The sequence below is a fragment of the Dama dama genome, chromosome 11 (assembly GCF_033118175.1).
Source record: "Dama dama isolate Ldn47 chromosome 11, ASM3311817v1, whole genome shotgun sequence".
Lineage (NCBI taxonomy): Eukaryota > Metazoa > Chordata > Mammalia > Artiodactyla > Cervidae > Dama > Dama dama.
The window spans coordinates 60,377,322-60,402,904 of NC_083691.1; the positions used below are offsets into that span (position 1 = coordinate 60,377,322).

At 43.0% G+C, this 25,583-nt stretch overlaps 2 protein-coding genes across 4 annotated transcripts in view; one reads left to right on the forward strand and one right to left on the reverse strand.

Moving 5' to 3' along the window:
• The window catches only part of SEPTIN10 (septin 10), a 45,968-nt gene extending 26,091 nt beyond the window's left edge, over positions 1–19,877 (reverse strand). For 2 of the 3 annotated variants that reach the window (XM_061155368.1, XM_061155369.1), the window contains exons 1-2: positions 19,771–19,877; positions 3,746–3,814 (exon numbers count right to left, since the gene is read on the reverse strand). In XM_061155368.1, the coding sequence (XP_061011351.1) occupies positions 3,746–3,814; positions 19,771–19,797 (96 nt within the window). In that variant the 5' untranslated portion in view covers positions 19,798–19,877. Of the gene's footprint in view, positions 1–341; positions 615–714; positions 878–3,745; positions 3,815–19,770 lie in introns of those variants that run through there. The other variant, XM_061155370.1, reaches the window with a different exon arrangement.
• A 1,025-nt stretch (positions 19,878–20,902) lies between these two features.
• Positions 20,903–25,220, forward strand: SOWAHC (sosondowah ankyrin repeat domain family member C). Its single transcript, XM_061156116.1, has one exon. It carries the CDS (start codon positions 20,903–20,905, stop codon positions 22,061–22,063), a length of 1,161 nt encoding a protein of 386 aa, XP_061012099.1. The 3' UTR covers positions 22,064–25,220.
• Positions 25,221–25,583: the final 363 nt, after the last annotated feature.

Below are 25,583 nucleotides of genomic sequence, written 5' to 3' on the forward strand. Positions count from 1 at the left end.
TAAAGAGTTTTTCGATCATTATACCTCCCCCAGGATACAACTGGTTTGTGAGAAACCTGTGTCCAGACCCTCAAAACGTATTTCTTCTTATCTTCCTATGATGACGGCCTGACACCATTTGTAACATTAAAATATTTGATTTCCCCACACAGGAAAATACTCAAACTATGGCATAATCATTCACAAAATGGAGTGTGGTATGTAAAAGTCATCAAAGAGGTTTATGATGAATTTTAGATATAAATTGTCACATTACAATGTCAAGTGAGAGAGGTACAGCACAAAGTTACAGATGGAGTTCCAGCTCACAGTCGTGGCAGAGTAACTTATGTCACACTCACCTCCTTGCTGGTAAGTTACAGTCAGCTCCCTCAAGTCACTGCAACCAAAGGCAGAGAGACTGTGGAGTGAGGGACACACCTTGTAGCTTCTCCCCTGAAGGCAGACCCAGCCACTGCTGTACAAGCAGACAGAGCTCAGGAGGGAACTAGTCTTACTGGGTTCAGAAGCCAGTGGAGACAAGGGCAGGCAGGTCAGCTGAAAGGGGAAATTCCAGAAAGGAGGGAGTCCACAGTCGGCACACACACCCCTCAAGTCTTTGGCTGAGTGCTGACCTACACATGAACAGGGAAATGGGAATTGGAATGGCCAGCCTGGGGAGCTTAGACTTTAAGTCTATAAGTTAAAGGACTCAGTAAACACATGAAAACCTACATTTTAGGAGTAAGGATCACGTCCCAGCACTCAGAAATCCTCCCTCGTGCTGAAGGCACAACTGAAGTAGACCTGCTGCAACAGAGATGAGTGTGACCAGCCAGTGACTCACTAGTGCCTGCTGGACCAGAGGCCAGCACCTCTACAGTGTGTATCCACAACACCTAACTGTGCAATCAAAGTACTACACAGAAAGAAGCAAAACACAGTTCACAGTCAAGGAACAAGAAAACAGTCAACAGAACAAGGTCCACATAGAAGCCACATGCTGAACTAGCTGGTAAGAACTTTAATGCTGACAAATATGTTAAAAAGAAAAATGTTCTCTTTCTCTACAGAAGAGATACATATGACAGGTGACGTGACAAGGAATTATAAGAGAAACAAGAAAGCTCTCAACAACAACAAAAGGTGACAAATAAAATTCCTGGAATGGAAAAATGCAACATCAGAAATAAAATAGTATTAACAGCAGATCAAACAATGGGAGAAAGACTTGTTCAATATCATATCCATGCTAAATATCTTTGTCCAAGCTAAAAATCTGTCATTGAAAAGATAAAACTATAACAGAGCCTAAAAATACTGGCACAATATCAAATGATCTAACACACCTACAGTGGGAATGCTGGATGGAAAAGAGATGGGAGCAGGGGATGGAGGACAGAAATTTGTAAGTAATAGTGACTGATAATATTCTAATTGTTTCAGCATGAACTCAGAGATCCAAGAACTTCAGCAAACTGCAAACAAACAAAAGCAAAGGAATCCACAGCCAGGCACATCAGAGCAAACCATTTAAAAGTAAGAACAGAGAAAGATCTACAAGCAGCCAGGGGTGGCAAGACATATTACAGACAAGTAAAACATAAAATGATCACAGTATTGGCATAAAAAACAGTGTAAACCAAAAGACAACAGAACAACATCAGTAAAATGCCAAAAGTAAGAAAATGACAACTCAGGATTCTTTATTTTTCCAAAATTTGTTTATTTCTTTATGGCTACACTAGGTCTTTGTTGCTGGGTTCTCTCTGGTTGTGGCGAGCAGGGCTACTCTCTAGTCATGGTGTGAGGGCTTCTCATTGCAATGGTTTCTCATTGCAGTAGCATGGCGTACAGGCTTAGTTCTCGGACCAAAGGATCAAAGCCCTGTCCCCTGCACTGGCAGGCAAATTCTTAACCACTGGGCCACCAGGAAAGTCCCTGACAACCCAGAATTCTGTATCCAATGAAAATATCCCTCACAGGTGAGGGCAAAATGAAAACATCTTCACACAAAATCTAAGAATTTTACTGTAAGGAGGCCTTACCTGATAAGAAATATTAAAAATTCTCAAGAGAAAGGAAAATGACAACAGATGGAAACTCATCTACAAAAAGGATGAAGATTGTCAGAAAGGTAAAAATATGGGTAAATACAAGAGAATTTTTTGCATGTTTTAATTTCTTGAAAATATAGATTGACTGTTTAAAGCACTAACAACAGTGTGATGATACGTGGAGAAGCGGGATGCGTGACCGAGACAGCACAGAAGATGGGAGGGGAGGAGTCACCCTGCTGTAAGACTTATACACTGTCCATGACTTGCCATCACACTGCTCAAAGGCAGTGAGGGGTAAGTGAAAGCCCACATCAATTGCTGTTTAAAAAAAAAAGAAGTTTAGCTAGTAAGCCAAGAATGGAGATAAAATGCAGCCATGAAAATACTCCATTAATTCAAAAGGAGGCAGGAAAATTAAAAAATGAAAGAATAATGGGACAAATAGGAAATAAATGGCCAGTTGGCAGAATGAAACCAGCCGTGTTTGTAGTTACAGGGAAGTGGTCCCAGCCAGCTGTCCAGTAGACCCTTCCGTGACAATGCCAAGCTGCCAAAGGAACACTAGCCACATGCAGACATGGCACACCTGGTCATGACACATGCAACTGAGGAAGGAACTTTTAAATTTTATTTAATTTTAACTAATCTAAATATCCAGGTGTGACTAGTGGCCACCATACTGGACAGTGCAGGTCTAAGCTTTTCAAATAAAAGGAAATTGTCAGACTGGATGAAAGAGCAAGACCCAACTCTGTACTGTCAATGCAGTAACTGACAAGCTCATTGTAAAATTTACATGGGAAGCCAGAGGACTTAGCATCGCCAGAATCACTGTGCAGAAGAACAACCTGAAGGATGCACACTACTTAGTCTAAGGCTGCAGTCACCAAGTAGCGTGGTGTTGTGACTGTCTACTACTTACCTACAATTTAACAAAGAGGAGGGGCTGGAGAACATGAGGACTAAACAGTGAGCACTCAATGCACCAGTCACCGAGCAATTACAGTAGATTCAGTAAAGCAACGTGTCAGAAGGCAGGTTAGGAGTAACTCAGAAAGTCTATGAGGTGGTAAAATAAAGGTGGATAGGCTAGTCTTACCAGTAAGAGAGCAAGAATGAACAAATCACCATTTATCAAAACTATGGGGACTTCAGTATGTGTGGAGGAAGAGAAGAGACTACAGAGCACAGAACTGCAGGAAACCAATGGTGATCACCTGTGCTCACGTTTGCAGTTTTCTTTTTTAAAAAACAACTCACCTTGTTCACCAGATTAAATTTACCTCCTCTCTTTTTAAATAACTTTTTACTAAAAAACTACCAAAACCCATCCTCCTGCGCAAGTACATTCAGAACCCCCTTGGAACCATGAAATTCTGACACTGTGCTCAGGAAGGCTCCTACAGGGCCATCCCATGGCACCACGCCTTGTCATCACCAAAGTCGGTAAGGACGCCTGCCAGAGCAGGGCCAGCTCCCCCGACCGCTGTGGCAGAGGTGGAACCTGAATCTGCTTGACATCAGGTAGGGTAGAGACACTGTGGCCACTCAACAGTGATTCAGTTCATTACTGATTTTGAACTTGGATCAGCGTTCACAATTAATTCATATTCAAGGTGAGTACCAACAACAGTCTGTCTAACTGCATCCTGAAACCACAGAGGCATCCACAATACAAGGTGAGTCTACTTAAGAGACATACTCACTTTCTGCTCATGGTCAGACACTTGTGAGGACGTATGAGCTGTTTTTGTTGCAATGTGAGACTGAAAGAGCTGAAAAAGAAAACACAGATGTTACTAAAAAAAAAAAAACCTATATCTAAGTAATACATTAATAGTTATATTAAAAAGGAATTCTAGTATTGTCATTATCACCAGGCTTTGACTTGTGATCTACACAAGGTTTTCTTGCTGGAAGGATATCTGCAGAAGTCAGTACCATGTGACAGTCAACACATGATACACATTATTGCACTTACACCTTCACTCACAAAAATGTAAAAGTTATCATCACAGAACCCCTGCTACAGCCATCCCCAGGCTAATGGGGCCCAAGCAGCTGTGGTGTTATCAGAGTAACGCTGCCTCAAGAGCACTCCATCCTGGCATGCAGCAGAGAACATGGAGAAAACATGTCCTTTTTAAAAAGTAACAGTAACATGGATGTAGTAAGAAAAAGCGGAAACAGTGCTGGTGGAGAACAGAGAGCAGACTAAGTTGCCTCCTCCCCTGACCCCTGCAAGCTGGCAGTTCTCTCCCCTGGGGGTAGAGGCGGCCTGGAGTGCGAATGCACAGTGTCTGTGGCTCATGACTGGTGATCTGCAGTGGTTGTCCTTCTCACCTAATCTGTGGTGGGGACCACGTCAGCAGAGCATGAGCTACCTCCCTCCCTTCCTCCCTCCCTCCCAGGACAGTACCTCTTCTGTAAACTGCACAACATGCAGATGCACCATCTTTTAACTGCAACAGCTGCACTTCAGTGAACAGCAGCTTGCCTAGACGTGGGACTAAGGGGAACCTGATGCTGTGGCAAGGGAGGGCTATGTGTGGCACCTTGAACCCCAACACATGGGGCGGCCAGGACTGCATTCTACAGAACACTAATGACCCCTTCCCATGGTACTTTCTGGGTAACGTGAGCTCTTGAAGGTGGGCCCTGGGACCTCACCGGGCACCTTGAGCAGCCAGCTGAGCGCACTGTGCTGGGAGTGGCTCTGGCCAGTGGGAATGTGCTGTATATTAAGAGATAGCCAGGTCCCGGGGTGAACACAGGAACTGGTGTATGTGTAAGAGAAAAGCACCTTAATACAAAGCCCACCAGAACTGGACTAGTGTGGCTTTAACTGTACACACACTGCCCTGACTTCCCCCACCCCTGCCACGATGTGTCACGTGAGCTGGAGCGCACACCCCCAGTCTGCGCCAGCACAGAGGAGCCAGAGCACTGGGAAGACAGCTGTGGTCATGGCCACACACACAAGAAGGAAGACAACACTGCGCTGGCCCAGGAGACGCCAGCCTCAGGCAAGGCGGCATTTAAGATAGAAAACATCTCTGAGCCCTGAGAGTGAGGTGGAGTATCTTATCTGGATAAAGTGAACCATCAGTAGAAGAGTTTGCTGGAAACAAAGGGCTCATCATCTCTTGTTGTGAAGTTATGAAGAAGCCAGAGTGGAGCAGGGAGCTGCAGGATGAGGCCTGGAGTGTACACCTGGGGTGGAACTGCTGTCAGGACCCCAGGCACCATGGAGGGAAACCGAGCACAGCAGAGCCTCTGTGTCTGCCCGCGTCAGATGGGAGTGGGTGCTGCATGTCTACGGAGAAGGCAACGGCACCCCACTCCAGTACTCTTGCCTGGACAGTCCCATGGTCGGAGGAGCCTGGTAGGCTGCAGTCCATGGGGTCGCTAAGAGTCGGACACGACTGAGCATCTTTACTTTCAGGTTTCACTTTCATGCAATGGAGAAGGAATGGCAACCCACTCCAGTGTTCTTGCCTGGAGAATCCCAGAGATGGGGGAGCCTGGTGGGCTGCCGTCTATGGGGTCGCACAGAGTCGGACATGACCGAAGCGACTTAGCAGCAGCAGCAGCAGCAGCAGCTGCATGTCTAACTTAATTTTATCAACTACAGGACTCTAATGAAGATTAGTCTTTAAAAAACTACAATAAGTAGTCTTGGATTTTTAATATAATGGATAGCATACTGAAATTTTTGTGAAATGCTGCTTAGGAAGCAGTATCATTGATATATAAAATTTGCTTAGAAAAAATAAGGTTTTGTACTTCTTTATTATAAACTTTAAACTTTGACTAATAAAACCAAGGTTACATTTCTGTCATTTATATGAGTTCATATCAAGTATTCACTTTTGTTCATTCATTTCCTGTGTTTCTGAACACCTGCCAGAAAGCCTACTTAAAATCTCTGTGGATAAATGGTTTGATGAGGAAGTACAAATGAGTCACATAAAACTATTATAAATAGTTGTTCTTAATATTTCCACTGGTACTACCTGGCTAGTCAGATTTCCAAAACAGATTTTAGAATGAAAACAGTTTTTAATAAATTAACAAAGACATTATTGAAGGTAAAGTAACAAGGGGACAAGAATTGACCCAGTGCACCTCTAGTGGTAAATCCTAAATTAAAAATCTGGAAGTGGAATTCCAATCTGCTCCACCACTGACTACCTTCTTACTATGTAAAAGCCCTGTGCTGGGAACGGGGTATCAGGAGGAAGACACGGCCCTTGATCTTAAGAACTAATCTTGGAGAAACACAGGCAAATGATTGACAGCTCTCATTTCAAGGTACAAGGGAGATTAACAGTCCCTATCTACACCTAATGACAGTTGGTAGCTTTTGTGTTAAATACATGCATCATAGATACACAAACACACATGTATTTAAATCTATACATCCACATCCTAGAAAGGAAGAATGCATACAGTACTTTTAACTCGGCCAAGTCTAACACATTTTTTAGAAGTTTTAGTATATAACGAAACACACACACACACACAAAATGCCAGAACATTTGGGGGAAGATCAGGTTCTCCACCTTCTTCAAAGTATCAGCTTGGGGAGTGTGGGCAACACAACAGATGTGGCACTCAATCTGTTCTGGAGCCCCCTGAACATAGGTGGTAGGGACCTTCTTCCTATCGGTCAGTTACAGGAAAGCATTTGGTGATTCTTTCACAACAAGACCCAAGCTCTTCTGACCCTCCAGCAAACAGTCCTGTGACTGCCTGATAGCCTCTCTCTAGGCCTAACAATGAGCTTTGGATGAACAGAATTATGACTTGGGTTACAATTGCTTCATTTTACCTTCATGTTTCCACTGTTTATCTTTGTAAAGCCAATCCAAGGAACAGAACCAAAATTTTCTAACTGTCCTCTGGTATTTCTTAGAGTTTAGTTCAAAAAAGAAAAAGAAATTAGCAGAGAGGTCAAAATAGTTAAACTGGATCTATTTTATGGGTTTCAATAGGTCAGGGTTCTTTGGCTTAAGATAGTACTTTGAAAGGTTCCACCGATGCATTATTTAAAATCATTTTATTAAATCTTCAGCTTAAATAAATGTTACTATGCTGATCTAAAATTTTCCTAAAACAAATAGTAAAATTACCTTATTCAGATTAAGCAGAAGATGATTCTTGAAATAGATAATAATTACAACCAGGGAAAAAAGAGAGAATCCAACTGAATCAGTAAGACTTGACACAGGAGAAGCAGTGTGTTGGCCTCCTGTCCCCCAGAGGACAGGCTTGGTCAAGGACAGCTAGGAGTAGGCCAGGTTCCATCAAAATATCACTTCAATTTTACCATCTCCAGTACACATAAAGGTAACTACAAAGTTTGATATGCAGCCTCAAAATATCATCGAGACAGAAAAATTCTTGATAGTAATTCATAATGAAGAGATTTTAAGCCCCCCCCAAAAAAAACCTTTACAGTAATGTGTATGTAAGGGTTAAAATATAAGTGAAATTTTATTTTGAAATTACTTTCCTCCCTTAAGTAGAAAAGGAATAGTTTGTGTATTATAGAAAAAAATACCCTTTCTAATAATTGCATTACTGTAGTAACAGTACAGTGAACATCCTTCTGTGGCAGCCAGGAAGTATGCCCCTCAGATTGTCCCTCCAGCAAGCACCTGCAGGACCGGAGCCCAGACCACTCCTTCCCAGGCAGTCCTAGCCCAGGACTGAGCAGAGTAGGAGGGTAGAGGGGTCAGGACCTAGACCCTTCTGCCCTGTGAAGGCTGCCCTGGCAGGTACTGGACTGGCCCAGACTCTGCCAGGTCTGCATGGCTTGTGAGCCTCTCTCTGTGGATTCTGCTTCCTCCCCTTTCTCCTCCAGGGCCTGACACCGCTTCCACACACAGCCCTCTGTCCCCCACAGAGGTTCCTCCTTGATGTCAGAATGCGGCAAAGTGTGGTAAATGCCAGAGAGTGGCACAACCCAGAGCTGTCAGGGCGGCAGTGGGTGCAGAGTTTCAGCAAGGTGCAGATCAGCTCAGCAGAGAAAGGACAGGCTTGTGCCAAGAGAACTGGACTCCTGCATGCAAAAAAAGCCCGCCACATCCAGTTACCTCAAAACAGATCATAGGCCTAAAAACTCTAGAAGAAAAAGTATAAAGTCTTTGTGGCCTTAGGCTTAGGCAAAGATTTCTTAGATACGAGAAGTGTAATCCACAAGACAAAAAAAAATGACAAACTGAAGCTAATAAACTAAAAAACCGCTGCTCTTCAAAGTACAGTTAAGAGAATGAAAAAACAAGACACATACTTGGTTAAAAGATTTATAAGTCATTTATCTCATAAAGGACTTATGTAAGAAATTATATATTTTCAAAAACTTGTACAACTAGAAACAAAATAACTCAGTTTTTAAAAAATGCGGAAAGATTGGAACAGACGCTTCACCAAGGATATAGGGATGGCAGATAAGCACACAGCAAGAGAATCAACATCATTAGTCATTAAACAAATGCAAATGAAAACACAAGGTGTCACTGCATGCCTACCAGAATGACCTAAAAAATTATCTGGCAAGGATGCAAAGCAATTGTTAGCAGGAATGCAAATTCTGGCACAAACATTTTGGAAAACAGTTTGGCAGTTTCTGAAGTTAAAACACACAACATACTCAGCAATCCCACTCCTAGATCATCAGCCAAAGGAAAATGAAAACTAATACTCGAATAAAAACCTGTATGTGAATGTATGTCTACAGCAACTTTATTAAAAACTGTTAAAAACTGGAAACAGCCCAAGTGGTCTTCAAGTGGCAAATGGATGAACAGATTACACTGTGGCCCATGTGCACAACGGGGCACCACTCGGCAGTAAAGGAACATGAGCAACGTGGTGGATGGGTCTGCTCTGCACCGAAGAAACCAGCTCAGAGGCCACAGGAATCCACATGTATGGTGCAGGCGAAGCCACAGGGGCAGAAGGGGATGAGGAGGCAGACAACAGAGAAGCACCAGGGGATGTGGGGTGGAGGATGAGGCAGAAATTCTGTATTTTTCATTGTGTTTGTGGTTATACAACAGTATACATTCATCAGAACTCATGAAACTTTATACTAAAAAAGTAAATGTTCCTGTGCATAAGTTATAGCTCAATATAATAAGTTAATTCTTAAAGATATAACAAAATTTTCTAACAGCAATTAATACATGGGAAAGCAGCAGCTAACAAAAATTTAGATTATCTGAAGACAATGATTTAAGATGATACATGTATGATTATTTGTGAGAACCAATAAAGAAAATATACAGCAAAATATGCAAATACAAAATGAGATTAAATTATTTTCTCCAGCTGTTCAAATTACAATTCAATATTGGTTTCTTTTGGCTCTCAGAGTCATGTGGAAACTGTAAGTTATAATTCTTTTCCACACAACAGAATCTGTTACTATATGACAAGCAGCCTATCTTTTCCTAAAACAGAGAGCCCCTAGAAATTGTCTCAATGACCTGTGTCACAGGAGAGAAGGGTTTACACGACGACAGTGTAAATGTATGGTTTGAGAAGGCTGCTGGAGTTAACTGCGCATAGCAGCAGGAAACAGAGGTCTGGAGCACCGAGTAACTGCCAGCCATGCACCAGGGCCCGGGCAAAGATATACCAGCACAGCAGAAGCAAAACAAGACACAGTCTGTTCCACAAACTTTGAGACCGTTTATCCTTACCCGCCCTGAATGGAGATAACAGTCCTCAACTCAAGGGGTCGGTAGGAGAAATGTGGCAATGCAAGGCCAAAACCCACCCCAGTGAGTGCAGTCAGCACCAGGAGACTTCCGTTATCCCAGTGGTGTCCCAACAAAAATATATCTCCAATCGTTTGCAAAGTCTTTAGAGATTCCTAGATCACTAAGAAAGTAAAGATACATCTAAAGAAGTTGAAAATAATGGTTAGTTTCCTTTAGTTTTCAAAAAATATACACTAAATTTTACAGCTATTTTTTTCATGATTGGCAAATACAATTGAAAGGCATCTTGTGATATTCTAAGATTGAGAATACAGGCTGAGTATGAGATGATTAATCTTTTTCATGCTTAAAATATTACCTCTGTGCTCATCCATGGCCATCTCTTCCTTTAATACTCACCTCAATGCTGTGCTTTGCCAAAAAGGCTTCACTCTTTATATTTAAAGCTAGTACAAATCACGATCTCACATATAGGCTGTTTTCTCCAAAAGTTCATTTTAATAAGCTGCTTGGATTTACAGAAACAACATTATGTTTAAAGTCCTTGTAGGTTTACAAATGCCTTATTTAACCTATAACATACTATTTATAATCTTAGACTAAGTTTTTTCAAATCCAGCAACAGACAAAGCACATTAATTGCCCTATTCCTAAAAAGACTACTCCAGATCATGCATTCTCAAGGGGGGGTATCCCCACCATAAAGGTGGTAGAAATTGGTTCTGGGGGGACCAAAAAAGTCAGTGGTTTGTGGCCTTCCAAAGCTCAGTCAACCTTACCTGAAAACACTTCTTCTCTAGTACCGACTCCCTCTCCTTTCTTCTCTGGTACCAACTCCCTCTCATTTCTCCTAGAGGAATTCTAGTACTGAATTCCTCTCATGAGGGAGAACTTGATCAACTGGATCAATTCCTAAGAGCTAGGTAAACGTTATTAACTAAATTGGATTTAAATTTCATTTTTGTACCGAAAGGTCAGTAATGAACAATGGTAGAGAACTACTGCCCAGATAAACCCCGAAGCAGACCATGTCTGCATGCAACATTTTCCATCTTCCTCCGCAGCCCTCTCCACACTGTCCTGCACTCCAGTTTCTTCACCCAGGTCAGTCCTAAATCAACTGCCCACCTGTCTTCACTCTTAACCAAATTCCGTGGTCCATGTGATCATTTTGGTTAGCTTTCTGTGGTTGTGGTTTTCATTCTGTCTGTCCTCTGATGGATGAGGATAAGAGGCTTGTAGAAGCTTCCTGATGGGAGGGACTGGCTGTGGGGGAAAACTGGGTCTTTCTCTGGTGGGCAGGGTCATGCTCAGTGAATCTTTAATCCAATTTTCTGCTGATGGATTTATTAAAATGCAGAGACTTTGTCAACCAAGGTCCATATAGTCAAAGCTATGGTTTTTCCAGTAGTCTTGAATCGATGTTAGAGTTGGACCATAAAGAAGGCTGAGCATCAAAGAATTGATGCTTTCAAATTTTGGTGCTGGAGAAGACTCTTGAGAGACCCTTGGACTGCAAGGAGATCAAACCAGTCAATCCTAAAGGAAATCAGTCCTGAATATTCATTGGAAGGACTGATGCTGAAGCTGAAACTCCAATACTTTGGCCACTGATGCAAAGAACTGACTCATTTGAAAAGACCCTGATGCTGGGAAAGATTGAAGGCAGGAGAAGAAGGGGACGACAGAGGATGAGATGGTTGGATGGCATCACTGACTTGATGGACATGAGTTTGAGCAAGCTCCGGGAGATGGTGAAGGACAGGGAAGCCTGGCATGCTGCAGTCCATGGGGTCACAAAGAGTCAGACACAACTGAGTGACTGAATAACAACTAGGCAGTCCTGGTTTATTAATAACTCAAAGTAATGTTCCAGTTAAAGGGTATACACTCAACTAAGTGAAAATATCACTGTGTTCTACTTATTTTTGTCCATGAAAAAACTGGAGAACAGACCACTCACAGAACATTTATGGTATCTATCAACATGTTCTTGACCTAGCATTCCGTTACTTATGAACTCTTTCTACACACATCACACTGGCTAATGAGAACAAAAGGCCTCCTCACTGCCTCCAAAGAGAGGCAAGATGACCTTGGTCTGGCTTTTCAGAGCAGCATGAGAGGAGACCAGAGAAGATGTTCCACAGCTGTCCCACCTCATCTCTGGTGAGCCCTGTAGTTGTGAGACAACAGAGCTGCCTAAAACTAGCTTGAGGGGCTGGGGAACCCATCCCACCTGGCATGAAACCTGTAGGGCCAGCCCTCCACCTCACCCACATCTCAAACAGCAATTGCCTCTTCTACTTCCCCCCAACCTTAACCCCTTATTCCTCATGAGGCATATTTTATTTTTTCAACATATGGCATAATTTTAATTACCACTTTAGTTGTATTACTCAGGTCTGACATCCCAGAAAGAAACTTACTCCTTCTATATAATTTCTACTTCTGGTTTGTGAATTAAATGATTACCATGCAACCTCTACTAAACTGCCATATGCTTACGTTTCCATCTGTCACCTGTCTCAGGCCTCAGAGTATTGAGGATTGTTCAAACAGAAGATTCAGGATGGCCCTAAAATGGAACACGGCCCAGAGGGTGTATCTTTTTCCCTCTCCCCTAACAGAGGTTCCAAGGCCTCAGCCCTCCATGTCCATGAGGCACAGCTGCCGCTTTGTCCGGGCATCTTCCCTTGTGACACAACAAAACTGGAATGAAATTCTGACAACTGATCCTCCTTTGCTTCGTTTCTCCCAAAGGCTGCATTTCAAAAGTCCCTCACATGCTCTGTTTGAGTCTGCCTTCCTTTTTTAGTCTCAGTACCTGGTTCATCTTAAAAAATTCCCCCAACAATTTATTCCGTAATTTAAATTTTTCTAGTGTCAGAAAAAGCAGACTGAAAGAAATCTGAAAATTCTAGAATTCCTAATGTAGCCCCAGTCATGACTCCTGAGAGAATACGGTCACAATGTTTCTCAAAACAGATGCTCCAAACACATGGTCTGAAAGTATTCTGTACCTGGGAAGATACCTGGCACTGATCCAGAAAACCCAGGACTTCTCGGAGCTTCTCTAAGCCAGTAAAACCCTATATCCACACATCTTCATTTGTCTCTGACAGGAAAGGTTTGCAGACAGCCAAGAGGGAGCCTGGGTGACACTATTTAACCAAAACAATAAACAAGGAAAAAGAGGCCACTTAAAGCAATTTTGGACAACGTTAAGGTAGGCACATGTTCACTTTTACAATGACGAGTTCTAGAAGGAATCATATAACGTAATGAACTTTGGGTTCTATTGTATCTAAACTGCTTCAGCTAAAACCTCAGTGAAGAAATTTCCAGCCTTTTTTAGAAAAAGAAAGTAGTTAATTTCAAATAAATGGAATTGCCAAATAAAAAAATTCAAAAACAAGAATGCTCAAGCAAAATATGCATATTTACTAAAAGTACTAAAAAATTGTAAGAATGCTAAATCATAATTGGTCTTAAAGGTATTTAAAATCATAGCTTTCAATCTCGTGGTTATGTTTGAACCTATGAGCTTCTTATTTCTGTGATCTTCAAAACATAAAGGGTGTTAAATAAAATTTTAAAGCATCACCTAAATCAAACTTCCTGCCAGATATGATCAAAAGAAAGTGTAAAAATTAAAGTTCTCAGTGAAAAGCTTTGAGAATCAGGTATTTTATATTAGGAATACTTAAAATCTCCAGCAGAGAAAATTAAATTTAGTATGGTTAAAAATAAAAGGCCAGTAAGTATTCTTGAGAAGAGGAAATCTATTCTGCAGTAAAATATGAAAATTTAAAACACCTTCTTCCTCCTTTCCCACACACCAAAATAAATACATAAATAAAACAGTTACAGTTTGGAACAATGTCAGGAGCAAAGTCAGCCTGGGAAAAGCTCAAAGGCTTGGAAGAAGGAGGAGCCTCGTTAGAACATAAGTGCAGACTAATAGCTCTGCCCGTAAGAATAAATAACTAATATGTATAACAATCAACAAGAATAAAATGATTAAAAAACGATCATGGTTATGGAGGATACAAAGAATATTACAAGTTGTGTTTCCTAAAGAAAGATCATTTAACTGAGGGGGTAGGGGGCAATGCAGGGTTCACTAAAATTTAATGGAAAAAGTAACAATACAAAACATAAGTTAGGTATTGCAAGGAAAACACATGACTAGTGGCAAACAAGCAGAAGGACAGAATGCCATGGGTTAAAAGCTTCAGAGGTGATGGGACGGAAACTCGGTCTCATGACTGTAGGACCTGGACCAGTGAAGGGATGTCACTCCAGATCAGAAACACAAGGTACTGAGGGAGTAATTAACTCCAGGACATAAAAGAGAATTAAAAGTCACAACTTCAAGAGAAAGTAAAACAAATGCAGGAAACTTCTGAGATAAAAAAACTGTCATCACTGAATGATAACTGAAAAAAAAATAAGAAGAAGAATTCAGAAAAAAAAATAAGAAGAAGAATGCTGCATCTGAAACAGGAAATGATACAGACAAGGACTGGAAAAGGTCAGTTTTCATTCCAATCCCTAAGAAAGGCAATGCCAAAGAATGTTCAAACTACCACACAATTGCACTCATCTCACATGCTATCAAAGTCATGCTCAAAATTCTCCAAGCCAGGCTTCAACAGTACGTGAACCGTGAACTTCCACATGTTCAAGCTGGATTTAGAAAAGGCAGAGGAACCAGAGATCAAGTTCCCAACATCTGGTGGATCATCAAAAAGGCAAGAGAGTTCCAGAGAAACATCTACTTCTGCTTTATTGACTATGATGCCAAAGCCTTTAACTGTGTGGATCACAATAAACTGTGGAAAATTCAAGAGATGGGAATACCAGACCACCTGACCTGCCTCCTGAGAAATCTGTATGCAGGTCAAGAAGCAACAGTTAGAACAGGACATGGAACAATGGACTATTTCCAGATTGGGAAAGAAGTATGTCAAGGCTGTATATTGTCACCCTGCTTATTTAACTTATATGCAGAGTACATCATGCAAAATGCGGGGCTGGATGAAGCACAAGCTGGAATCAAGATTTCCGGGAGAAATATCAATAACCTCAGATATGCAGATGACACCACCCTTAAGGCAGAAAGCGAAGAACTAAAGAGCCTCTTGATGAAAGTGAGAGAGTGAAAAAGCTGGCTTAACATTCAAAAAACTAAGATCATGGCATACAGTCCCATCACTTCATGACAAATAGATGGGGAAACAATGGAAACAGTGAGAGACTTTATTTTGGGGGGCTCCAAAATCACTGCAGATGGTGACTGCAGCCATAAAATTTAAAGACACTTGCTCCTTGGAAGAAAAGCTATGACCAACCTAGAGAGCATATTAAAAAGCAGAGACATTACTTTGCTGACAAAGGTCTGTCCAGTCAAAGCTATGGTTTTTCCAGTAGTCATGTATGGATGTGAGCGTTGGACTATAAAGAAAGCCGAGCACCGAAGCACTGATGCTTTTGAACTGTGGTGTTGGAAAAGACTCTTGAGAGTCCCTTGGACTGCAAGGAGATCCAACCAGTCCATCCTAAGGGAAATCAATCCTGAATATTCATTGGAAGGACTGATGCTGAAGCTGAGACTCCAGTACTTTGGTTACCTGATGAGACGAACTGACTCATTAGAAAAGACCTGATGCTGGGAAAGACTGAAGTCAGGAGGAAAAGGGGACAACAGAGGATGAGATAGTTGGATGGCATCACTGACTTGATGGACATGAATTTGAGCAAGGTCTGGGAGTTGGTGATGGACAGGGAAGCCTGGCGTGCTGCAGCCCATGGGGTCACAAAGAGTCGGACATGACTGTGCAACTGAGTAATAGAGGACATGCTGGAGATCATGCCAGACACAATCTGGCCAAAGCGTACCTCATCATCACTAGATATGACTCCCTGAGTATACACTAAACCTCCCTGGATCTTAATGCAGTTTTAAAAGGTTACTTTCCATTTACAGTTATTACAAAATATTGGCTATACTCCCTGTGTTGTAAAATATATCTTTGAGTCTTAATGTCCTCATCTATGAAAAAAAAAAAATGATCTGAAAACCTGAAGAGTTTCAAGTGAGTTTTAAAACAGAACTCTTAAAAAATAAAGGTGGAATGAAAATGAAAATAAAACATACCAAAATCTGTGGGACACAGCTAAAGCCCTGCTGAAAGGGAAATTCATTAACACCTTATGTATATATTAGAAAGGAAGAAAAGTCTCAAGTCAGTGATCTAAGGCCTCTCCTCAAGAACTTAGAAAAAGAAAAGCAAACTAAACCAAAAGCAAGCAAAGGAAATAAAAAGACCAGTTTTTCGAAAATAGAAAAATAACAGAAAAAAAAAGGTGAAACAGAAATAGTTCTTTGAAAAGGTCAGTGAAATTAACAGACTTCTAGCAAGACTGACAAAGATAGGCAGAAGATGAAAATTTTACCAGTATCAGGAATGAAACAGGGATTATCACTATAGACCCTGAAGAAAGCAAAAGGAGATTAAGAGAATATTATGAACAAGTCTATACACATAAATTTGACAATTTGGAAGGAATGGATTGCAAAACCACATACCATCACAACTCACCCAGTGTGAAATTAACATGAACACACAGATAACTATTAAGAAATTTAAATCTGTAAGTTTAAAACTCCCCAAAAAGACATCTCCAGGTCCAGATAGTTTCACAGAAGAATCCTACCAAACATTTAAAAAAGAATTAATACCAATTTTACATAATCTCTTCCAGAAAACAGAAGAGATGGGGACACTTCCCAGTTTCTTTTATGAAACTAATATTACTCTGACTTAAAACCAAAGACAGTACAAAAAAACTTGCAGACAAATATCGCTCTTGAACTTTTAAAGAGTATCTACAAAAGAACAGCAGCATCCTGCTGCTCTGATGATGGACTGAATTCTTTCCCACCAACATCACAGTAAGGCAAGAATGTCTGCTCTTACCACACTTATTCAAATATGGCAGAAAAGGTATACAAATTGGAAAGAAAGAGAACTGTCTCTGTGTTGAGATGATATAATTTTTATGCACACAAGAATTTACTCCAAGGAATTTACTCCTAGAATAAATTAATTCAGCAAGGTCAAAGGACTCAAGATAAACATACACATCTCAATTGTATTTCTGTGTTAAAACGATATGAGGACAATGAAAATAAAAATATGGTATCATTTATAACTGATAAAAAATGAAATGTAAATCTAATAAAACAAACGCAGGACTTGTGTACTGAAAACTATATAAATCTGATGAAAGAAATCAGAGAAAATATAAAGAAATGGACAGAAACACCATGTTCATTAGTTGGAAGACTCAACATAGGTAGAGATATCAATTTTCTTTAAATTAATTTTTGACTTAAGGTAATATCTAGCAAAATCCCAGAAAAATTCTTTGTACATAGACAAGACTATTCTAAAATTTATAATGAAAGATATAGAAACTAGAATAGCTAAAAATTTTTGAAATTTAAGAATAAAGTGAGAGTAATCAGTCTACTCTATTTCAAGATTTATTTATATAGTTATAGGAATCAAGACTGCATGTTAACAGAGACCCCAGAAAAAGATCCGCACAACATGCTCAACTAGTTATTGACAAAAGTGCAAAAGCAATTCAATAGAATATGATAGCCTTTTCAACGAATTGTTTAAGTATCCATTAGCCAAAAATGACCCTTGACCTAAGTCTTATACCTTATACAAAAACTAACAAAATGGGTCATGGGTTTAAATGTAAAACTAACTACAAGACTCTTAGGAAAAAAATAAAGAGAAAACCTTTGGTATTCTGAGTTAGGCAAAGGATTCTTAGACTTGACAAAAAAGTACAATCCATAAGAGGAAAAAGTGATAAAATGGATTTTATCAAAACTAAATATGTTTGCTCTGCAAAATATTCTTTAAGAGAATGAAAAAGAGAAAACATTTGCAAACCACGTATCAAGGACTGGTATCTAGAATACATATTTTGAAAACTTCTAAAATCAGCAGTAAAAAAAGAAAATCCACAAAAAGAAAATGGGCACAAAAAATGAAATTCAATGAAGAAAATATACAGATGGCAAACAAGCACATGAAAAGATGTTTAACATCACTAGCCATTAGAAAAATGCAAGTTAAAACCACAATATATAATTACACACCTATCAGAACGTCTTGGAAAAAAAAAAAACAACAACAGGAACTCCAAATGCTGGTGAGGATGTGGAGAAACTTATCTCACATACACTGCTGGTGGGAATGGAAAATGCAGAAACTCTGGGAAACAGTTTAGCAGTTTCTTAATGAAACTAGCAACTGCCATGTGAATTCCAGAGAACTGAAGACAATATTTTCCTTATGTTACGCGTTAACATACAGAAATGGTTTATAGCAGGTTTATTTATAATAGCTCAACAATGGAAACAATGTAGGTGTCCTTCAAAGTGTGTTACATCCATACCATGTAATATTTACTCAGCAATTAAAAAGGAGCAAACTAATACTTGGAACAACCTGAATGAATCTCCAGAGAATGCTACTGAAGGAAAAACATCCAATCCCAAAAGGTTATATTCTAGGTGATTCCATTATATAACAGACTTGAAAAATTACAGAAATAACAGATTATAGTAGTTAGGGGTTAAAGAGGAGGTGGAGTGGAAATGAAGTGGGTGTGGCTACAAAAGGACAAGGGAAGGGTCCTGTGGTAGGGGCAAGTTCAGTTTCCACAGAATCAGTGTCCATGTGCTGGTAGTGGCCTTTACTATGATTTTGTAACATTTTACTATTAAAGAGTGCAGAGTCCTTGGAAAAGACCCTGATGCTGGGAAAGACTGAAGGCAAAAGGAGAAGGGGGCAGCAGAGGATGAGATGGTAAAATAGCATTAAATGCAATGGACATGAATTTGAGCAAATTCCAGAAGATGGTGAAGGACAGGGCAGCCTGGCGCGCTGCAGTCCATGGGGTCACAAAGAATTGAACACGACTTAGCGACTGAACAACTATTAAAGAAAACTGGGCAAAGTTACTGGGGAATTCTGTTTTTTCTCACAATTGCACACGCATTTACAGTTATCTCAAAATAAAAAGTTTAATTAAAGGTAACATTACTGCAAAATAAGCAGAGCAACAGACAAGAAATCCCATGTTTAATTCTGAAGATTAAACTTCACTCTGAAACAAAGACGTGCACACAGACACAACAACTGTAACAAGGCAGGTCAGAGAGGAAAGCCGAGATTTCTCTAAAAACAAAACAGAGAAGAAAGAGACCTGGGCTGAATCAGGAGAAAGACCCTCCTCCAGGCTCTGTCAGAGAAACCGGCTGTGTGATTCTGGACCCATCACCTATCCTCTCAGGTTCCTACCAGCTAAATTTCTAGAGACTGGTCAGATCAGCACATCTCACTTTTGGTCTCAGGTCCCAGCAGAGCTTTTGTTTACGTGGATTACAATCGCTGGTATGAATAGTATCAGAAGTTAAATTTTTCAAAAGACAAGTGGTCCTTCCACACGGCGTAGCTGTCGGGAAAACTCCAGGAACACAAGAGAATGAGTGAAAAGGGCAAGGAACAGCTTGGTGTGGCCAAGAACACCTCTGTGGCCCTCCCATGGATTACTCTGAAATGAGACCAGTGTAGAGGAGGGACAGAAAACGGAACACATCAGTCGCATCCGTTCTTTTAACGGACAGGAACTCCAAGGCGGGAAAAAAAAGGCTCCAATCCCAAAGATGTCAACGCTGGGTAAGGTGGGAGGCTTGTGAAGGCCTGGAAGGCCGAGTCCAGTGGGGCGCCCGCCACCAGTCCCGCTCCCGCGAGTTTGGGACCGTTACACAAACCGCCCGCTTCACACCCCACTCGGGGGAGACGGGAAGCCGGGAGGCGCCGCCCGAGGGAGCGGGCGGGAATCGCGGGCCCAGCCGGGAGGGCGGGGGTCCCTGGCCGAGGGCGTAGGGCTGGCGGACTCACCAGGTGCCGCGCCACCTCGGAGGCCATGGTCCGGGCGACTGGGCGGGCGAGGGGCCAGCAAGGCGGCGGCGGCCGGCCGAGCCGCGCGTCCAGCAGCGGAGGGCGGGATGGAGCGCGGCGGGGCGGGGGCACAGGAGGGAGGAGCGGAGGGGAGGGGTCCCCCGGCCTCAGTGACGTGTGGGGCTGAGCTGGATGGCGCGGGGGGCGGGGCGGGTCTGGTCGGGAGGGGAGGAGCGCTCAGGGGAGGGGTCCTGTGGCCTCAGTGATGTGAGGGGCTGAGCGGGATGGCGTGGGGAGCAGGAGTCCAGGAGGGAGGGGCGGGGAGATGAGAGGAGCGGTCCAGCGGCCTCCACTGAGCTGGGGCTCCTGGGCGGCCTGCGAGTCAAGGCTCCCAGACACCTCCTCGAATTGGGTCTGTCACAGGAGTGCCCAGATGTTTTAAAACAGTGGTCCCGAACCTTTTGGGCACCAGGGACCCTTTCATGGAAGATAATATTTTCACAGATGCGGGGAGGGGAAAGATGGTTTCGGGATGACTTATACACATTTATACACACAAATATACACACATATTTATTGTACACTTTTTCTATTATTATATCAGTTCCACTTCAGATCATCAGTCACTAGATCCCAGAGGTTGGGGACCCCTATTTTAGAGGATGACCAGTCAGTGCCTGGGAGAGGATGGAGCACAATTGCTAAGTTAGATAAAGAGGCGGGGAAGAGCGGCCATGGATCCTCAGACCTTTGGGCGGGGCTGAAGCACTGATTGCGGCTAGTACAAGGCCGGAAGTGGGCGTGTCAGGGCGTGTCCTCTGGCGGGAGCGACCATTGCGGCCAGTGCAGGGGCCGGAAGTGGGTGGGGCCAGGGGTGTCCAAGGGAAGGCACTGAATGCAGCCGGTTCGAGGACCCAAAAGAGGTGGGGCGGAGTGGGGCGGAGTGGGGCGGGGCCCGCGGGAGCAGTAAGGCGGCCTCCTAGGAGGCCGGAAGTGGGTGGGGCCCCCCGACGGGGGCGTGTCCGCGGGCGAGGCAGGGGGGCGGTGGCTGTTAGTCCCGCGGCTGAGGCGCGCTAGGAACTTGCCGAGCGGCCGCCGCGTAGGTCCGGAGCCAGCCAGGTTCGCTATCGAGATGGAGGGACCCGTCAAGGGCAGGGCTCAGGATCTGCAGGCCGAGCTGGAGCAGCCCGTCGGGGGCGCCATAGGCGGGTCGCCCGAACAGCGCGCCAGCGTCCGAGGCCGCCCCAAGGAGCCAGAGGACGAGGCGGGAGACCGCGCGGACCCCTTCGATCCCGTGGAAGGCATCCCGAACGCGCCGCTCGGAAGGCGACCCCGCGGTGGCCCGGTGGGGGAAGGTGCGCGGCCCGAAGCGCTGGGCGATGCGCCCCCCACGCCGCGGCCGGGCCGCACCGCGCCCCGGGACCCCGCTGCAGGCGGCTCCCCTCAGCTGCGGCGCGGCCCCGGGGGCGCGGACGGCGCGGCGGCCGAGGAGGAGGGCGCGGGCTCGCTGACGCTGGATCCGCTGGAGCACGCGTGGATGCTGTCGGCCGCCGACGGCCGCTGGGACAGCCTGGAGGGGCTGCTGGCCTGTGAGCCTGGGCTGCTGGCCAAGCGCGACTTCATCACCGGCTTTACCTGCCTGCATTGGGCAGCCAAGCACGGCCGGCAGGAGCTGCTGGCCCTGCTGGTACGCTTCGCGGGCCAGCACCGGCTGCCGGTCAACATCAACGCGCGCACGAGCGGCGGCTACACCGCGCTGCATCTGGCGGCCATGCACGGACACGTGGAGGTGGTGAAGCTGCTGGTCGGGGCCTACGACGCGGATGTGGACGTGCGTGACTACAGCGGCAGGAAGGCCTCGCAGTACCTGAGCCCGAGCACCGCCGAGGAGATCCGGACGCTGGTGGGCGCCCTGGACGAGGACGAAGGCGAGAGCGCGGCGGGCAGCGGGGGAGGGCGCTGGAGGCTCTCGAGGGTGCTGCCCTCGCACCTCATCTCCGGCAGGCTCTCCCACGCTCTGGAGGACGGCGGGGACCATCACCACCACCTGGCCGAGGGGTTGGCGGCGAGCAAAGCGAAGGAGCCGAGTCGCAAAGTCTCGGGCAGCTCTAGTGGGCGGATGAAACCCAGACTCAACAAAATTCGCTTCCGAACCCAGATCATCCACACCACACCCTCTTTCAGAGACCCAGAGCAGCCTCTGGAGGAGGGGGAGGACGAGGAAGAGGACCGGTCTCTTAAAGGCCATTCGTCCTCTTTCAAACTGAGACCCAAGTCCAATGTATTTGGGTAAAAATCATTTCTTTTAGAAAGTTCTGAGACTTGTTTGTCGTCAGGAATAGGATACTAGGTGTAGACAAGAAAGTGAGACCAGAAAAGACGCTGGAGGCTGCATTCTTAATCCGAGGGGTCTTCCCAGCAATGTGGCTGCAGTGGCTTTCCCAGTGATTCCTCCAATCTTGACTTCGGCCCCCTGCCCCCTACAGCCTCTCTGCCCTGGAGTCGCTGTTTCGGAGGGCTAGTAATGTAACTAAATCCGGTGCAGAGTTGATGATTGCAGGTTCCTTTGATTTAAACATTGCCGGTTGCCATGCAAAGTAAGGAATATTGCACTTTACAGTATCTTTTTTAAAGTGATTACTCTTCCAAGAGCTTCCCTTGTGGCTCAGCTGGTAAAGAATCCAACTGCAATGCGGGAGACCAGAGTTTAATCCCTGGGTTGGGAAGATCCCCCTGGAGAAGGGAAAGGCTACCCACTCCAGTATCCTGGCTTGGAGAATTCCGTGGACCGTATAGTCCATGGGATCGCAAGAGTCGGACACGTCTGAGCGACTCTCACTTTCATTTTGCACTCTTCCAAGAGCAACAAGATACGCAAGTAGTAATGAACTGGTAGTATTTGTAAGTGTAAACAAAACTACATACTGCCGTCTGTTTTTACTAATTGCATTTGCTTTAAGATACCACTGATGGCCAGGTCAGTTTACATGCACAAATACTAATTAGAGAATAATGTGAATACAATTGGGAATTCTGTTGGTACCCTACTTGTAAGTTGTGTTCAACTCTTCAAAAGCTGTTTCAGCTTTAACCACTGAACTGAAAATACAGGCAGCGTTCACTTTTGAGTTAATCTGTTGGGTGGTTTCTTCTTAACTATCTCTAACACCCCTGCACTCAGTATTAAGGTACATTATTAATAACTACAGGGCTTCCCTGATAGCTCAGTTGGTAAAGATTCCACCTGCAATGAGGAAACCCCAGTTAAGTTCCTGGGTGGGGAAGATCTGCTGGAGAAGGGATAGGTTACACACTCCAGTATTCTTGGGCTTCCCTTATGGCTGAGCTGTTGAAGAGTCCGCCTGCAATGCCGGAGACCTGGGTTTGATCCCTGGGTTAGAAAGATCCCTTGGAGAAGGGAAAGGCTACCCCACTCCAGTATTCTGGCCTGGAGAATTCTGTGGAGTGTATAATCCATGCGGTCTCAAAGAGTCTGACACGACTGAGCGACTTTCACTTTAGTAACTACACAAGTTTTTATTTAAGAAAACACTTGTAACAACCTATGGTACTCCTAAGAAAATATTGCCTCTGGTTCTTATTCTCACAAACTTGTTTTGCTCTTGTAAAAGTCTGAATTTTTCAGAGTTTTTGTTCTGGGGCTTATACAACTGTTGGTTCTACTTGATGTGACCCTCTTTGTGCTTAGAGTTGAATTGCCTACAGAAACTGTTGCTGGTTTAGGTGATGAGCAAAAATTGATGTAAATGTTAGCTGATGCTTCTATGAAGTAATTATTAAATCAACTTAATGATTCTTACATAAGGTACACTTTTTATTTTCAAATGAAATACATTCATAATCTCAATACTTTGTAGCAGTGTTTTGCAAATGTTTAAAATACTAAATCCTTTTAGTTTTCACGTTTCTTTGAATCTATTAGAGACATAGAGTGAAGGTATTGGGAAGCTGGCTAGTAAATCTACCCAGTTTAAAATAGCACTTTATAAAAAAGGGAAAGATAATAGATGGGACATTTTCTATATTTAAATGCTGCTGGCTATTGAATCCTTTTATATATAGGTGAAAAATATCATTCATTGCAATTAAACACTTAAGTGTACTTAATTACATTTCATTCAAATATGTTAGGGTGAATGTCTTTATAATTATTGTTAAATTTAATTCAGAAACATTAAATTCACTTGTAATAGGATTCAAAGCAATTTGTGAGAGACCTAATTCCAAAAACTCCTTCTCCATTGGTCTTTTTCGTGTCACAGTTCCTGAAACATGCATTTTGCAGCCTATGGAGATGACAGTGTGTGTTCACAGCTTGCAGAGTGAATGAACCAATACATGAATTGCACAGAACTGCAGTGTTTAGAGAATTCTTAAATCTTTAATTTCCCAAATTGTAGAAATTTGTAACAAATTGGTCACACCTCTCTAGATAGCAGCTGAATTTGTTTAAAGGCTATTGAAAAATATCCATATAAACTATTGTCCATTCATGTGCCTTTCGTTTTGTTTTAGGATTACGGGAATGGGCTATGTACATTTGAGAAGCACTTTTATCCATACATGTAGGTGAAAAACAATCTAATTTTGTATAAATTAAAAATAGGTTCCTATCTAGTACAGGATAAGTTGTAATTTGTCACCAAGTCTTGGGCTTACAGAAGCTGAAGTGAGCCGTAAAAACACTGCAGAACCACCTCTATGTTCTCCTGAACAGTGTTAATCTCTTAAATGTGTATGGTTGGTTTAGTCACTCAGGCATGTCTGACTCTTGCAACCCCATGGACTGTTGCCTGCCAGGCTCCTCTGTCCATGGAATTTTCCAGACAAGAATACTGGAGTGGGTTGTTGTTAGTACCTTACTGCACAAAAATCTATAATTTGCTAGATCTTTAGAAACTGAATCAATGCTTAACTTGCTTTTCACTTTGAAGATTTTAACTTTTCTGATAAAATGTTCTTTAATGTTTCAAAAATCATTCCTGGAGGAACAATTTCTAGGATTCGTTGTCATGAGGTACTTTTGTGCAGTAAGTACAGCATTTTCAGCTACTTAACTCTGTTCCTCTTTTTTTAATTTCCAAATTGAGATTATGAAAAGCAAGTGATTTATGTAGTTTGGTATTTGTGGAGTTATGCCTGCCATTAATGGAAATATGTATGTCATTTACTCAGAGGTTGTTGATATGAAACTGGTTAGAAAATCCAGGTATGTCCATGTGTTTCTTCCAGGTGCAGTGGAGACTAGTGAGTCTGTCCCTTCACTGTTATGGTATATAAAGTGCAGCTAGCTTATACAACTTGAACATGTGGTGCTATTTTATTCATGTCTGAAAACTTGGCATCCAATAGGCCTTGTCTCTTATTTTTCAAATAAGTGAAACTTTGGGAGTTCAGAAAGTAAAATCTATGAAGTTTATTTTGTTAGAATAAAAGATTCACACTAGATTTTCCCTCTGAATTGTCTAAATCGCTGTCATCTTTTATAATTTAATGGGGTTTTACATTTCACACAGTGCTTGTTTAAGTTTCCATCTATCCTTTTTCTATCCCTTAAATCACTGGCCATATATCCCTAATTACAGTTGAGGGGATGAGGTTGGTGCTGTTCAGAGTTACAAAGCCAATGGCAAGAGGATCTCAAGACTCAGTGCTCTTCCACAGCATTATCTTTTATGCACTTCAAATTGCCAAGTTTTGGCCAAAGTGCTGTGGTTGGGCATGAGTGGTAGAGGATTCAGCTTGAGGAGAGGGTCATACCTCTACCTTAAAAAATGCGAACAAAGGGACCA

What these genes read in the sequence shown, in the direction of transcription:
- SOWAHC (XM_061156116.1), top strand. Translation starts at nt 20,903, where the DNA reads ATGGAGGGACCCGTCAAGGGCAGGGCTCAGGATCTGCAGGCCGAGCTG.